Source organism: Ceratotherium simum, chromosome 18, assembly GCF_057802395.1.
Source record: "Ceratotherium simum simum isolate JZ-2026a chromosome 18, ASM5780239v1, whole genome shotgun sequence".
Classification (NCBI taxonomy): domain Eukaryota; kingdom Metazoa; phylum Chordata; class Mammalia; order Perissodactyla; family Rhinocerotidae; genus Ceratotherium; species Ceratotherium simum.
The window spans coordinates 56,524,228-56,539,880 of NC_141917.1; the positions used below are offsets into that span (position 1 = coordinate 56,524,228).

At 54.3% G+C, this 15,653-nt stretch overlaps 2 protein-coding genes across 10 annotated transcripts; both read right to left on the reverse strand.

Annotated features, from left to right (window-relative positions):
- Positions 1 to 41: 41 nt before the first annotated feature.
- On the reverse strand, positions 42 to 2,715 carry UBA52 (ubiquitin A-52 residue ribosomal protein fusion product 1). Of its 6 annotated transcripts, none has more exons than XM_014781718.2 (5): positions 2,629 to 2,715; positions 1,408 to 1,521; positions 1,041 to 1,127; positions 308 to 410; positions 42 to 227 (listed from the first exon to the last, which is right to left on the reverse strand). In XM_014781718.2, the coding sequence occupies exons 2-5, from the start codon at positions 1,508 to 1,510 to the stop codon at positions 134 to 136; spliced, it is 387 nt and encodes a 128-aa protein (XP_014637204.1). In that variant the 5' UTR covers positions 1,511 to 1,521; positions 2,629 to 2,715; the 3' UTR covers positions 42 to 133. The 6 variants fall into 6 exon arrangements, with proteins under 6 accessions (XP_014637204.1, XP_004423003.1, XP_004423004.1 ...); XM_004422946.3 differs by having other exon boundaries at positions 1,408 to 1,518; positions 2,629 to 2,709; XM_004422947.3 differs by lacking the exon at positions 2,629 to 2,715 and adding an exon at positions 2,607 to 2,626 and having other exon boundaries at positions 1,408 to 1,518.
- Positions 2,716 to 3,957: 1,242 nt separating this feature from the next.
- KXD1 (KxDL motif containing 1) lies at positions 3,958 to 11,302 on the reverse strand. 4 transcript variants are annotated; one of them, XM_087443490.1, is made up of 5 exons: positions 11,166 to 11,254; positions 8,259 to 8,380; positions 7,114 to 7,266; positions 5,728 to 5,774; positions 3,958 to 4,493 (listed from the first exon to the last, which is right to left on the reverse strand). In XM_087443490.1, exons 2-5 carry the CDS (start codon positions 8,357 to 8,359, stop codon positions 4,267 to 4,269), a joined length of 528 nt encoding a protein of 175 aa, XP_087299616.1. In that variant the 5' UTR covers positions 8,360 to 8,380; positions 11,166 to 11,254; the 3' UTR covers positions 3,958 to 4,266. The 4 variants fall into 4 exon arrangements, with proteins under 4 accessions (XP_087299616.1, XP_004423002.1, XP_087299617.1 ...); XM_004422945.3 differs by having other exon boundaries at positions 4,341 to 4,929; positions 11,201 to 11,302; XM_087443491.1 differs by having other exon boundaries at positions 4,341 to 4,929; positions 11,166 to 11,277.
- Positions 11,303 to 15,653: the final 4,351 nt, after the last annotated feature.

Sequence of the window (15,653 nt, forward strand, 5' to 3'; positions counted from 1 at the left end):
CTCCCATTAGACAAACCAGCCACAGGGACAGCAGTTACTGCTCCAGTCAATGAAAGGGAACTTTATTGAGGCCCCAGGGCCACAGGCTCAGGCAGGAGGCCGCTCTTCCAGTGAAGGGGGAGCCAGAGGGGCCTTATTTGACCTTCTTCTTGGGGCGCAGGTTGTTGGTGTGGCCGCACTTCTTCTTGCGGCAGTTGACAGCGCGGGGGTGCAGGCGAGCGTAACACCTGTGCAAGGACGGAAGTGACAGTGAGGGCACCCACGCCCCACCCGGGCCAGCCCCGCCCCCACCTCTGAGGGCACATACTTGCGGCAGATCATCTTGTCGCAGTTGTATTTCTGGGCAAGCTGGCGGAGGGAAGGTTCGATGATGCCACCCCGCAGGCGAAGCACCAAGTGGAGGGTGGACTCTAAAGGACCCGAAGGTGGGAGAGAGACAGTGACTGAGCCTGGGCCCAGCACCTCGGTCCCACAGGTGCAGGGCAGGGCCCTCCAGACCAGAGCTTCTCCAATGTGATGGGGACAGGTCAGAATCCCTTGGGTGTTCTCCATGTAATGGACACACCAGCCCAGCCCACCACATAGAACTGCCATCTTGTCACTTCCCACCAGCCTTCGGGGAGTCTGATGCTAACATATCCCAACAGTGGTGTCCATCTGGGTTTCCTGACAGGCAAGGCAATTTCTAAGTGGTGCAAAGATGACCTTTTTTTTTTGCTAAGCAAGACAGTTACATCTTGTTGCTGCAAAAAGTGACACTGATTTCCTTTAGAGTATGTACCACATTTTTAAACAAAACTCAAGTCTTAAAAACAAAAGTGGACAAGAACATGGGAAACCACTGCCATTTGGAAACACAGATGGACATCATGGATGCTTTCCAGTGATGAAAACAGTCTCTTATGAAGCAAAACTCCCCAGCCCCATGTGATCCTTAAGAACCACCCCCGCCTCCTCTCCTGGTGCCAATGAGGCTATCAGTGCCCCCAGCCCGGGTCCTAGGCCTTATGGGGCCCTGTCCAGCCACCCCACCCCCATACCTTTCTGGATATTGTAGTCTGAGAGTGTGCGGCCATCCTCCAGCTGTTTGCCCGCAAATATCAGACGCTGCTGGTCAGGTGGGATGCCTGGGAGAGAGCGAGAGCAAGCAGCTCAGTTCCTGAGGCTCTGGCAAACACACTACTGGCAGCTCCCCTTCTCCCACAAGGTTGCCCCAGCATTACCCCCAATCTGTCAAAAGGGAGACTGAGGTAAAGAAGACAAGTCGCCTTCTGGAGATGCCACAGGGGACGCACAGGCAAGGCTGCGGTCTGTCCAAGCCCAGTTACCCATCCCACACAAGGACAGCAGCTCTCCTGGGATGAGGGGCTCCCGCCAGACAGGGCACCCAGCCCCAGCCCAACTCACCCTCCTTGTCTTGGATTTTAGCTTTGACATTCTCAATGGTGTCACTGGGCTCAACCTCGAGGGTGATGGTCTTGCCTGTCAGGGTCTTCACAAAGATCTGCATCTCTGCGTCTGCTGGGTGGGTGAGGGGATGGAGATGGAGAGAGTGGTGAGCTCTGGAGAGAGTGGTGAGCACTGCAGGTCTCTGCAACCCTGTGCCTGCACTGACCCAACTGTAGGCCTGTCCCAGTGCCTGTTTCCGCCCACCCCTCTAAGCCTGTAGCTCAAACACATCCTGTAACCAAGGACCACACTTCCTCCACCTTACTCCTGGACCCGTGGCACGAATCTGCTTCACGAGAACAAGGACTGTGGTTATGCTCCTCGCGCCCGGGTGAGGACGGATTCCATCAACTTTGCAGATGGAATGAGAAGTACACGGCAAGGGCACCATCTTGCCAGGCATATTTTCCCCAAACCTGGTCTGGAGATCCCATCCTCCCTCCCTGCCCTCCCCCAGCCTCTGGCCTCATCTGCTCCCCAAGCTGCCTTTCCCGCAGCCTGGGTGGGAATCCCATCTTAGTAGTCATCCCCCCAACACATGCACTTTCCTCCCTGCAGTTCCTCTCCTCTCCAACTCCAAGCTAGGACTCCCAACACTCTGGCTTCCTTCTCGGTTACGCCCAAACTCGCCAGACGACACTTCCTGCCTTTTCTCCGACCCATAAATAGTATCTACCAACCACGTGCCAGGTTACTTGTTTATATATAACACTTCATTTTCCAAATAAAGAAAAACAGAGCCTAGAAGATGGACGCTACTACCAGCCTCTCCTTATAGATGTGTTGCGGGAGGCAAGCAGATCCCAGCGCAGGGGGTTAACGTTTTTGAAAGGTTTGGCGCAGTCTGGCGGGGAGAAAAAGCTACTCGCTTAATACCCCTCCTCCGCTACCTCGGATCCGCCCGGGAGGACTCATCCCCGCCCCAAGGACGCGTGCGATAGCTCGGGCCGACGGAGCCGCAGTCCCCTGTCTCCAAGGCCGGTTCGCCTCCCGGGCCCCAGGCCGGGCTCAGAACCCCGACCCCACGCGCCCTGTTCAGCCGATCTGGCCGCACCGCGGAGCCTGGCCCGCGCGGACGGGTCCGAAGCAGGCCCTTCCGCTGCCCGGGCCCCCGCGACTTCCTACAGCCTCCCACCCGACCCTAGCCCGGCGCGAACCCGCAGCGCCGCCGCCACCGACCCGCTCGGCCGCCTCGTTGAAGAGCAAGAGAGCGGCAGAACCGGAAACCGTCGATTCGTTACCGAGAGCGCCTGCGCACCGAGCACGCTGCGAGCCTGCGTCACAATCCGCTCCGCGCGTCGTGCCCCGCCCCTGGCCCCGCCCCGCCGCCATGTTGGCTGCTGGTGGACGAAGCTGAGGCGCCTGCGGGCGGGCGTCACCCAGCTGCTTCCCGGCCCGCCAGGTCACGTGAGAAGGCTACTGCAGCTTTCCATGTTTTTACTCGCCGTCTCCGGTTGGCTGAAGACTGCTGGCACGTCGCGGGCGCTCCGGGATGATTTGCTGAATAGAGAAAACTGTTTTGTGCTAAAGCAAAGGCACTAAGCGGAGGGACTGGGAGTCCCGGACGCAGGGGCCGGACCTGTGAGCCACCTGAGCCACCTAACACCCAGAGATGGTTATTAGAAAGCTCTCTGGGGGCCAGCGCGGTGGCACAAGAGGTTAAGTGCGCGCCTCCACTACGGTGGCCCAAGGTTGGCTGGTTCGGATCCCCGGCGCTCAGGGATGCACCGCTTGTCAAGCCATGCTGTGGCAGCGACCCATATAAAGTGGAGGAAGATGGGCACGGATGTTAGCCCAGGGCCAGTCTTCCTCAGCAAAAAAAGAGGAGGATTGGCAGATGTTAGCTCAGGGCCCATCTTCCTCACCAAAAAAAAAAGAAAAAAAAAAAAAAAAAGAAAGCTCTCTGGCCACTGTGCACAGATGGATTTCAGGGCAGCCCGTACAGCAGCAGGGAGAGCAGGTGGGGCTGGTGCAGTCACCCAGGAAAATGGGAGTGGGACTCAGACTAAACATTTAGCATGCAGGCCCGAGACTCGTGAATGCCTAGAAAGTGCTGCCCACAGCAGAGAAGGTCGCTGTGGGTTTGGCAGCGCCCCCTATGGGCCAGGCAAAAGCAGACACTTTCGGCTCTTGGAAAGATGTCCTTAATAACACAATTTCCAGGTGCTTCAAAGGTGAGGGGACTCTGTGCGAGTGTCTAATAGGGAATGGGACCAGTCTAGCTCCCTGAGGAGCCCACTCTGGGACTGAGATCTGGAGGAGTTATTCAAGGAAGTCAGGGAACACAGTTGTGAGGAGTGGGAACAGCACGTGTGAGGGCCTAGGTGGTGACAGGAACTTGGGTTATTATGACTGCCACCACCAGAGACTCCCACCAAGCGCAGCCACATGTCTTTCTAGTCCAGTGGTCCCTGGTTGTCTGTACCCCATCCTGTCCCACATATAGTCCTTGTCCCCTTTTTGGGCTGCTGGACCCAAGGATGAAAGGAATATACTGCTAGGTGCATCTTTCCCTTTTTAGTAACAGAGTCTTTTTATTGATAACTTCCCAACAGCATCTGTAAACATCGGGTACAAAAATATTCTGTTTAAACTCTCTGTTTTCCAAGGTGGCTTGGCTTGCTCCACAGAGACCCCAGGAGAGGCCTGCTGGGCTCTCAGGGTGCACACCTCTGGTCAGAGAAACAGGCCTTGTCAGGCTGGCTCGGCTGAGTAGGTGGCCAGCCTCTGTCTTGAGCCTTCTACAACTGTCTCAGAAACTGCCTTGAGATGCTTTCATCAATACTCTGATAGGAAGAAGGGGCAGGGAGACCAGAATTAGTAGGTGTGGGGGGGGGTAGGCTGGGGTGAACTCAGACAGGACAGTGCTTGTCCACCTTCAGGAGGTCCTGAGCAGGGTGCTGGGGCAGGGGACATCTGGCTCTGGTCTCTGGGAACCTTGGAGTGTTGATCAGAGCAGACCTCAGGCCTCATCTGGAAAAGCTCCCTTGTGCCCAGTCCAACAACTCCAGCTGTGGTGATGGCCCCCGGCCCAGCAGAGGGGTCTGCAGAGGAGAGGTGTTCTCGGTGAGGGAGGAGTGAGAAGAACAAACCCCCCAGCACTTTGACTACCCCGGAAAGGAGCTTGTCCCCCTGGAGCCCTGGATGACAGACTATCATGGCAAAGCTGACGATCTTGAGGCAGGGTTACCCGCTGCCACCTCAGGCACCTGGGGGTGCTGCCACTGCCCTGAGACCCCTGGGAGCAGGGCTACTCGCCCAGCATCTCCTCGTCGTCCGTCTGGCTGCGGCCATTGATGGCAGGGGAGCCAGGCCGGACGTGGGACAGGTCCTCGAAGCCGGGGCTGAGGGAGGGCGAGACGGTGTCGGGGCTGGTGTCACATGAGCCCGTGCTTTGTTCTGAGGTGGCAATGGTTGTTGTGGTACTAGGCGGGATGGGGTCTTCATCCTCGTCCTCCAGGAGGGATGCCTCTGGGATGTCTGGGGGAAGGAGGGCCAGGAGTTGGCTTAATTGTCGTGTCAGGCACTGTGATGAGGGATTAACTGTGCCTGTGACCCCTGACAGCTCCCCCCACCCCATGGGGCATGATTGGGCCCATTTTACAGAGGAGGGGACTGAGGCTCAGGCAAGTGAGAGGCCTGCTTTGAAGGTGAGGTGAGGTAAGGATACCAGTTCTCTGGGGTCGGGCTGGGGTGGCCTGGGGGCCAGCTTGAGCCTGGCTCTGCCCTCCCGACTGTCACCTGGGCCAGGCCCCTCACCTGCCCTTGCCTCAGGTCTCTACTCTGTAACCCGGGGCTGACGACAGCATCGCCTTTGTGCCTCTGGTTGTCAGCAGCCCAGGGGTGGGGAGCTGTTGGCCCATTCAGTAGATGGGGTCAACCAAGGCTGAGCATGGGGGGATGATGCACTTCCTCTGAGGAGTCACTGCCCCACCGGGCTTCAGTTTCCCCGTGTAAAATGGGGATGCTCACAGCCCCACCTCATGGGTGGTTGTGGGTAACAGCCTGGCTTGTAGGGGTATGTGGTGCTCACTGGGGCTAGGATTCTCATTGTTCCTATCCACATTCCCCCGTGCAGCCTCCCCCGGGGGGGGACTCTGCTCCCAGCACCTGCTACACAGGTTGCCAAGATGACCAGGCCAACACCCCTGCCCCAGGTCTCTCTGGACCCACTGCCCTGGGGCCTGGGCTCAGTGTCAGTCCCTGAGGTGACCTTCCAGAAGCCAGTCCCGGGCTGAGGGCACAGAGGCCACACGTGGGGTGCAGGGTGACACTTACGGCTGAAGGCCTCTGGGTGCTGCCTGGCCAGCTTCCCTTTCAGCGTCCTGCGGGGGAAGGGAAGGCACACAGGGCTGAAGCTGACCAGGAGGCAGGCTGGGCCTGGTGCAGGCCAGGAACCCTTGCTGCCAGCTCCGGGCCAGTGGGCAGTGGGAGCCTCCCATCCCTGCTTGTCGCACTCTACTCCGGGCCAGAGGGAGGCCCAGGCGCTCAGCCCTGCAGACGGACCTCCCACCCAGCTGTCACCCAGCTTCCGCGCATCCTTGGCACTGGGTCTGTACACTGGCTGGGCCCTCCACCTGCAATGCTTTCCCTGCATCTAACCCTCCTCTACCAGGGCGACGTTCTAGTAAGCTCCCCGCCCAGCAGGTGCTCCTCTGGGTGATGTCCCCCAGCCTGTGTCTCCATCCGTGGGGTGAGGGGTCTGCATGGGGGCCAGGAGTACTGACTCATCCGCACCCCAACACCGAATGCTGGCTCCTGTGAAACTGAAGTTCACAGAGACGTGCTTGCTTCCCTTTCTTTAACGAGCCATTTTTCCTTTTTCCTCAAGTAATGCGGTACTGTTTACAAAGAATTACTAAGGGGTCTTCAGAGCACGGTCTCTCATCCTTGACTGTGACCTGCCGGTTCCTCCCTGCTGGGGCCCTACCTGTGTGGACACACTTATCTCCTTCCTGGGTGATAGAGATAAACACGAAAGGTGTCACCCTTGGGGTTCCTTCCTCCCCCCTGCCACGTCCCACCTGAGCAGCCAGCCTTGGGAGACACCCCAGAGACAGCGTGCTTTTATAAAGGACTTAACCAGCTGCCTCGTGATTGCTGCACAGAGCTCGCTCCAGGACACGTCTCCCTCAATCGTTGGCACCTGCTCCCTGAGTCTGTGAGCGGGTGCAGCTTCCCCAGGAATAGACGAAGCGGCACAGTCGGCCACAAATCCAGCTGCAGCACCAGCTCGCTCGGGCCAGGCGCGCCAGCTGCACGTGCTGACGGCGCAGTAATGACGTGAGCTCCGGGGGCCGTGTCAAGTGTTCTGTGTGCCCACGGACTCCAACATCGTCCTTCCCTGTCCTCAGGGAAGCCAGCCCGGGAAGGACCCACAAAACCCGGCAATCTCCTTTGCCTCTTGAGAGAAGAGCCGGGGGGGGCAAGGGGCCTGGAGGGCTGCCTTTCACTGTCTGTTCTTGCCTGCCTTTTGCCTTATGCGTCTAGTGCTGTGTTGCGTTTTTTGAAAAAGAAATAAAATTTAAATTCAGAAACATCAAGATTTTTATCCCAAAATTCAAACTTCGTGGATACTAAGTGCATGATGAAGCTGCATACAACAAACGAGCTGAATCACCCGTTGCCCTCATCGAAGAGGGGAGGGAGGGGCCGAGCACCCACCTGATCCTGCGGAAGATGCTGTCCAGGTCCCGCTTCATCTCCACCAGGGTCCTCGTGTGGTGTAGGAAGCGCTCAGTCATCTGCTGCAGGCGGGCACTCGACAGGTTGTTGAAGTTTAGCAGCATCTCGTTGGTCTTCTCAAAGCGGTCCAGCCTGGTGGCAGAGAGAGGACACCAACTCCCCTGCTCAGCCTCCAGGGCCCTGACAAGTGATCATGCTAAGCCCTTTCCTGTGCCATGAGCTTTGCACGTGCCATTCCCTTGTCCTACAGAGCTGTTCCTGGTATTTGAGCCACCTAGAAAACTCCTCTTCAACCTTCAAAACCCTACTCAAGTGTGCCCTTCTCATGTAGCCTTCAACCTCTCCCTCAAGCAGGCTCTTTGAGTCCCCTGACTCCCCAAGTTCCAGGTGGTTCTTCTGGCTCAGCCCTGACACCAGGAGGCCAGGAAGGTCTGTGTCTGGTTTTGTCTCCCCTCAGTCTGGGAGTTCCCCGGGCCAGGTCTGAATCAGACCTAAAGAACTAAGACAGAGATGGGTATTGCTGAGACCCAGACATACCTGGCATCCCATCACAGGGTGAGAGAAATGTAAGGGTATCAGGTCTGTTCTGTGCCATAAACGGAAGGAAGAGCCTTAAAGCTTAGAATAAAGACACAAAAATAAAGACCCCAGGAGGCTGTGCTTCCACCCCAAGGTTGCGTCAGCCCTGCTTCCACACAGGGCAGGCCAGAATTAGGGCGAGGCTGCAAAGGCCACTCACAGCCCCTCCGAGAGCCCCGGGCGCTCTGCAGAAACAGCCTGGGCGCCGAGAGACCAGGCTCCCAACAGGAAGTCAGCACACCAGCTCCCTCACACCCCCCAGCAGCCCCTCCTATCACCCCACTCTCCCCATCCCAGGCATCGGGACAGGAGCTGCTGCGGCCCCCGCCAAGCTGTCCGCAGCTGCGAAACCGTCCCAAAGCCCTGCTTCCTGTGCCAAGGCCTCGCCTCCAAGCCAGCAAGGAATGTACTTTGGAGCCAGCTGCAGATTTGCTCATTTCCTTCATTTTAACACCAGTGTGGGCCCAGGGTAGGAGCAAGCAGGGCAACAACGCTGGCCAGCAAGTGGATTCCTTCCCACTTCCCACACTGAGGCCACCACTCACATGTTCTTCTGGGCCAGGATGATGGCGTTGACGTCGTCCACGTTCACCATGCTCAGGATGCGGCTGCAGAAGACCCTTGAGGCCGAGTCCGGGGCGTCCATCTCTTCCTCCTCCTCCGCTGCCTGAAACAAGCAAGAAGAAAGAGTCTTCAGTCTGCACCAGGCACCAGGAGTTGGGACAGAGAGGAGGGGCTGGGAACCGCAAAGGCTGTTTGAACATGAGTCGGTCACGCCACCTGAGCCTCAGCTTTGTCACCTGGGAATTAGGGGGTGTTCTGAGAATTACAGGAGACCATACTTATAACTTGCACCCCAGCACATGAGAACCCCTTAGTCCCTCCCACCTCCATGGCTCCCACTCTCCATGTGCCCGAGGCCAGGGGAAATTTCCACCTGCATAGATCTGCCAGCCGCCTCCCACATCCCCCTGCCTTGGCCCACTCCCACCACAGGGCCTTTGCACCTGCTGTCCCCACCGGTAGCACATGCATGGCTGCCCCCTCAAATCATCAGCACCTCCAATGTCTTCTCTCCCGAGGTCTTTGATGATACCCCAAGGTCTTTGATGATACCCCTACTCTGGTCACTCTTATCACTCTGCCTTGTTTTAACTGCTTCACTGCCACACCTCTTCCTGAAATTATCTCAGTTGTCAGTTGATCTGTTTGCCTGTCGTCCCCACAGCAGTGTCAGCTCCAAGAGAGCAGAGACTTGTCTCTCTCCCTTGCTGCTCTGCTCCAGAACGTGGCTCATAGCAAGGGATGGCCAGAACTTTGGCGGAGGCTTACAGAACCTTTCAAACTCAGCCCTGATGCTAGACTTTTATTAGCAAATTAAAGCCAAGAATTTCAGGCACTCAGAGCCAGGCTGTGGGCCCCAGCTCCCCGGCACCCAGGTGACCATTCTGGTGGGTGGGGGCTTCCTTGACCATGCCAGGGCAGGAGGGGCCACGGCTTCAGCACTGACCCTCCTGGTTGGGGGGAGGGTTCAGGAGAAACCCAGAATCCTGACATAGTTTGATTCTGGCGTCCACACATTTAATGGCTGACAGAAAGGCCCACTTGTGACTGGTGAGAATTCACACACAGGATTAGCAAGGTCTTTCAGAGCTCACTTGATCCACCCTCCTCTTCACAAGGCACTAACGTCATACACCAGGAACTGTTATCATCCTTGTTTATATATGAGAACACTGAGGCTCATGGACTGAGGAACGGGGCCACTGTCACACAGCCAGAGAACCTGAGTCACAATTCACATGCCCATGCTCTACAGGATCCACAGAGGTGTGAATCTGAACAGGTGTTCATTATCCACCCATGACGGGACAGCTGCTGCTCTAAGCAGCCGATTCCTGCCAGACTTCTGATTTTTTCCAGGCAAAAAACAGAAATACGGATTTTTTTTCCTGTGAAATCGCCTCATTTACAAATGTCAGCAACCAATACTTTTTCCCCCCCAAACACCACGTAGTCAAGTGTTATCTATTTGAGCCCTGAATCTGGCTAGCAATTTGCAGCCCCTACATGCCTTCTAGAAATAAGCTGCCATACCTGGTGAAACTCTCCTCATCCAATTATCGCCATATTTATTGAGCTCCCACTATGTGCCAGGTCTGGACACTCACAGTCTCCGATTTTTGAAGAAGCATGATCATGTATAAACAGGACACTTGCGCTCAAAGGGCAGTCATGTGGCAGGACCCACAGCCAGAGGCTGACAGGTTCAGGGTTCTGGACCAGTGGGAAACCATTCTGCTGCAAAGTACAGCTCTTTCTCATCTCCAGCTGCCAGATATGAGGGCTGAAGGATTCAGGGCACACTCCCCACTACCCTAGCTGTCTCTCTCAGGAAGCCTTCCCTGACTAACAGCTAGTCTGGCCCACACACAGGGTGGAAATGACCCAGCAAGGGCTCTGGCTCCTGCTCCAAATACATTTATGAGGGAAACACACAGACAGGGAGGCTGTGTGACCTTGGAAGAATCACCTCACCTCCCTGAATCGGTTTTCTCACCCAGAAAATGGGAATAACAAAGAATCAGCACTTCACAGCGCTCTCTGTGGGGACTGAAGCCAATTGTGATAAGGATCTGGGCTGTTTCTTCAAAGGGAGTGGGAAGAAGTCCTAGGGCGGGGCTCAGGAATCAGCTTTATTTTTGAGGAAGATCAGCCCTGAGCTAACATCTGCCAATCCTCCTCTTTTGGCTGAGGCAGACTGGCCCTGAGCTAACATCCCAGCTCATCTTCCTCCACTTTATATGGGACGCCAGCACAGCATGGCTTGACAAGCCCTGCGTTGGTGCGCGCCTGGGATCCGAACCGCGCGCACCCAACCGCCTGCGCCACCGGGCCAGCCCCAGGAATCAGCATTTTAAGGAGGGCTTCCCCGGTGCTTCCAAGAATATGAGCAAACACTTGAATAGCACTTCATTTAATCCCCAACCATCCCTATGAGGCAGACACTATCATCTCCGAAGGCAGCTAAGGCTCACAAAGGTGGACTCAGCTGCCCAAGGTCACATGGCGAGGCGGAGAGGCGCCGCCATTCCACCCAAGTCCTTAACAGAATTTAACTTGGCGGCACAAGCTCAGCAAAACGAGCACGGAGGGGCTCGCATATCTCCTCAAGCCCCGCCCCTGCAAAGTGGGGAAACAGGCCCAAGCAGAGCAACGCCCGGTTCCGGGTAACAACACAGCACAGCCTGAACACAGGTGGCCCAAACTCCCGCGCCCCGGATCCGGCCCGCGGCTCCGCCCGCGCGTCCACTGCGCAGACAGGGAAACCGAGACCTGTGCGCAGGAGGGGTGCCCAGATGTGGCCAGCGGCGCGCCCCACCCCACGACAGCCCGGGGGCTACACCCGACCCGGCCCGGCTCCCCAGCGGCCTCGGCGGCCCCAGCCCCACCCGGAACTCTGCACCGGCGTCGGTGGCAGCGGCACCTGCACATCTGGCGGCCTTGCTCGCGCTTCCGGGATGGCGCCCTAGCCTCCGCGACGTCACCACGCACCATGCGTGCGAGCGCGGGTGGCGGAGACGTACCCGGGGCCGACTGGCGTGCGTGGAGGCGCGGCAGGAAGGGGTGGGGCTTAGACGCAACTCCTGTTCCCGTGTGCGCCACAACAAATAGCCAATCGAGCAGTCCCTCTCGCGCCTGCGTAGTTTCCTAAGCCCGGGCTCCCTGGCAGTCCGGAAGTGGGTGGTGGAGGCTGGGAGACGTCCTGTTTTATACATGGTCAAACTGAGGTCCGAGAGCGGCAGGCGCTTCCGCAAGGTCATATAATGCTTCAGTGGCCTGCGGTCGACCCAGACCCAGGTGTCCTGCTTTCCAGGCTGGGAATCAGATTCATCTGGGTTCAAAAATCCCTGCTTCGCTTTTGGTGACCTTTTTCTAGTCCAGGATCCCATCCAGGATCCCACGTTGCATTTAGTCGTGTCTCCGTAGTCTCTTCCACTCTGTGACAGTTCCTCAGTCTTTCCTAAATTTTCATGACCTTAATGCTTTTGAAGAGTACTGGTTTTGTAGAATACTCATCAATATGGGTTTATCCAGTGTTTCCTCACGATTAGACTGAAGTTGAGCAGTTTGGGCAGGAATCCCACAGAAGCGATGTTGTGTCCTCCATGCATGGTATCAGGAAGCACGGGATGTTGATGTGTCTCGTTATTGGTGATGTTGACTTTGATTACTTGCTTAAGGCAGTGTCTGCCAGTTTCTCAACTGTCCAGTTACTATTTTCCCTTTTATAATTAATAGGTATCTTGTGGAGAGATACTTAAGAGACCATACAAATACCCTAGTTTTGGGGTTTTTTTAAAACATATTTTTCACCCACTAGTTTTAGCATCCATCTGTGGCTCTTGCCAGCAACAATGATTACTATCGTGTTTGCATAATGGTGATTTTTTTTTTATAATTTTTTTTTTAATTTATTTTTTCCCCCCAAAGCCCCAGTAGATAGTTGTATGTCACTGCTGCACATCCTTCTAGTTGCTGTATGTGGGACGCGGCCTCAGCATGGCCAGAGAAGCGGTGCGTCGGTGTGCGCCTGGGATCCGAACCCCAGGCTGCCAGCAGCGGAGCGCGTGCACCTAACCGCTAAGCCATGGGGCTGGCCCTTTTTTAATTTTTTTTTTAATTTATTTTTTTCTGGTGATTTTCTATTTATTAATTTAATTATTAATTGGAATTCTACTGTAAACAAGAGCTGTCCATTCTCCAATTATGGGTTTATTCAAGTATTTGTATCACTATGAACTTATGAATATTTATTTTATTCTGTGGATTATAGTTAACTTCTTTTTTCCTTTTTTTTTTTTTTTTTTTGCTGAGGAAGATTCACGCTGAGGTAACATCCACTGCCAATCTTCCTCTTTTTGTATGTGAGCCACTGCCACAGCACAGCCACTGACAGACGAGTGATGTAGGTCCACACCCAGGAACTGAACTTGGGCCACTGAAGCAGAGCCTGCCGAACTTCACCACTAGGACACCAGGGCTGGCCCAATTTCTATATTATTTATTTTGCTGCCTCTTTAAGTTAGCCCCTATGTCATTTTAATATGTCTCCACCTTAGTCTGAGCACTTCCTTACTTTTGGCACCACAAGATGTTCCATGCTTGCTTTGGAATATCTCTGGAGTCAGCCATTTCTCCAAAGACCCTGGTACCTTTTCTTGGAGAATAGGATTTAGAAACCAAGATCTGGGTGCTGGCCATGCTCACTGCCACTGGGCTATCATTGCTTAGAGACCCTCTCAGCAGTCAGAGTTAGCAAATACATGTATGCCTGCTAACCCATGCACACACATTTATATTTACTTCTATATCTGTCTCCTTGTATATAAACTGAAAACTGTGAGTTCATACTGATATGAGGATGCATTTTTAAGTGAAGTAATCCAAGTTAAATGCAAGAACAAAATGGGGCAAATAGTAATTGCTCAATAAATGTTAATTAATTACCATTAGTTATTGAGGTCTTTTTATTTATTTATTTATTTTTGTGTGAGGAGATCAGCCCTGAGCTAACATCTGCCAATCCTCTTCTTTTTTGCTGAGGAAGACTGGCCCTGGGCTAACATCCATGCCCATCTTCTTCTACTGTATATGGGACGCCGCCACAGCATGGCTTAACAAGCAGTGCGTTGGTGCGCGCCTGGGATCCAAACCGGCGAACCCTGGGCCGCCGCAGCGGAACGCGTGCACTTAACCGCTTGTGCCACCGGGCCGGCCCCAGTTGTTGAGGTCTTATTATGTGTATATGTTATATATTGTATGTCTAATTTTTCTGGGTCTCAGTTTGTTAACTGGGTGATCACAGCATCTGCCTTTTAAGGTCGTTGAGAGCTTGGGAGATATTGAGAGCTTGGGAGATGCACACATGCTCTTAGGCACATGGAAGACTCTTTAAGAGTCCTGGAATTGGACATATCTGAGTTCTGATTCCAGTTCTGTCACATCCTAGCTGGGTGGCCTTGGGCAAGTGGTTTAACCTTATGAAATCATGCAGGTTAATTCCTTACAACAAGTCTTGGCCCACTGTAAGCCCTCGGTAAACCGAGGGTAGACTGTGTTATTACTGCCACACTCTGCTGCCTTCATTCATTGAAAAGTTAATGAAGACCAGGATTCTTATATAGTCAGTTCAACAAACAGTTTTAAAAATTGTTCAGTAAACTCTCTAGCCACCCTTTCTAGGAGTGGCCCATATTCTGGGCATCCAGAGAGTACTCAATTCATGCCTAGCCCTGGAAGATGGAGACAGAGTCTGACACAGACACTCCCATCCCTAGGGGAACAGTGCTGGGCTAGAGGGAGGAGAGACTCAAGACTGAAGGAACCTGAAGAATGGGGTATGAGGACTCGTTTTGGGGACAAGGAATCAGGTACATCTGGATGGTTTTTTTGTGTGTGTGAAGAAGACCAGCCCTGAGCTAACATCCGATGCCAATCCTCCTTTTTTTTTTTTTTTAAAGATTTTATTTATTCATTTTTTTCCCCCCAAAGCCCTAGTAGATAGTTGTACGTCATAGGTCCGCATCCTTCTAGTTGCTGTACGTGGGACTCGGCCCCGGGTTGGACGGAGAAGTGGTGCCTCGGGGCGCCCCCGGGATCCGAACCCCGGGCCGCCAGCATCAGAGCGTGCGCACTTAACCACTAAGCCACGGAGCCGGCCCTGCCAATCCTCCTTTGTTTTGCTGAGGAAGACTGGCTTTGGACTAACATCCGTGCCCGTCTTCCTCTACTTTATATGGGACACCGCCACAGCATGGCTTAACAAGCAGTGTGTTGGTGTACGCCCGGGATCCGAACCGGTGAACCCGGGGCTGCCACAGCGGAGCACATGCACTTAACCGCTTGCGTCACCAGGCTGGCCCCTGGATGGGGTTTTGAGGTAGGATTAGGAGTTTTCTAGGTGCTGACAACCATTCAGGACTGAGGGAATCACAGGAGCAAAGACAGGATGGTGGGAAAGCACATATCATGGACTCTATCTTTGTAAAAATTGTGGAGCTCAGTAAGCCAGGCAGCAGCCACTGCTGAGAGAGGAGCTGCGGTGGAGGCTGCTGGGAAAAGTGGAACCACAGCTCTGTCTGCAGGCTGCAGCAGAAGAGGCCCAAGCTGGAGAAATCAAGCTTTTTGATGGGTCCCTTGGGCTCTGTTGGAGGCCAGGAAACATTTACAAGGGTCCTGGAAGGGGTGGGGGTTGCACATCGGGCCAAAAGGGACTTGGCTGGCCTCAGATGTTTTGTGCACAGTGGAGTGGAGACAAGAAAATATTTCCCTCCTTTGTGTGTTCAAGGGAGAGGGTTGGAAGTGATGGGAACACTCAGTCAGCTCAGTGATGGGGCCACTGTTCTGGGGGAGGCCTAAGTCTGGGGACTGGAAGCCTTTCTTTTCAATTTTTTTGCCACTTCTTTTTCCTACATAACACTCATCACAGCTGCAAATTAGATACTTAACTGCATCATTCTTTGTGCAATATCCAGCTCCTTGGCTGGAATAAAAGCTCAGTAATGGAAGATACCTAACCCATACTGCCCTTCATCACTGTGACCTTGAACAAGGTAATTAACTTCTCTGTGCCTCAGTTTCCCCATCTGCAATATAAGGATAACCTTACCAAAACACATGCACCCAGTCCTAAAGAAAGCAAGAAAGCAGAGAGAAGAGCATAGAGCAGGTAGGACAGAGAAAAAAACACACAAGATGGCATATTTTAAGTCCAAATAGGTCCATAATTACATTAAATGTAAAATACACCAAATGCACCAATTAAAAGACAAAGATGGGGGTCTGGCCCGGTGGCGTAGCGTTTAAGTTTGCGTGCCCCACTTTGGTGACCCAGGGTTTGCAGGTTCAGATCCTGGGCGCGGACCTGCACACTGCTC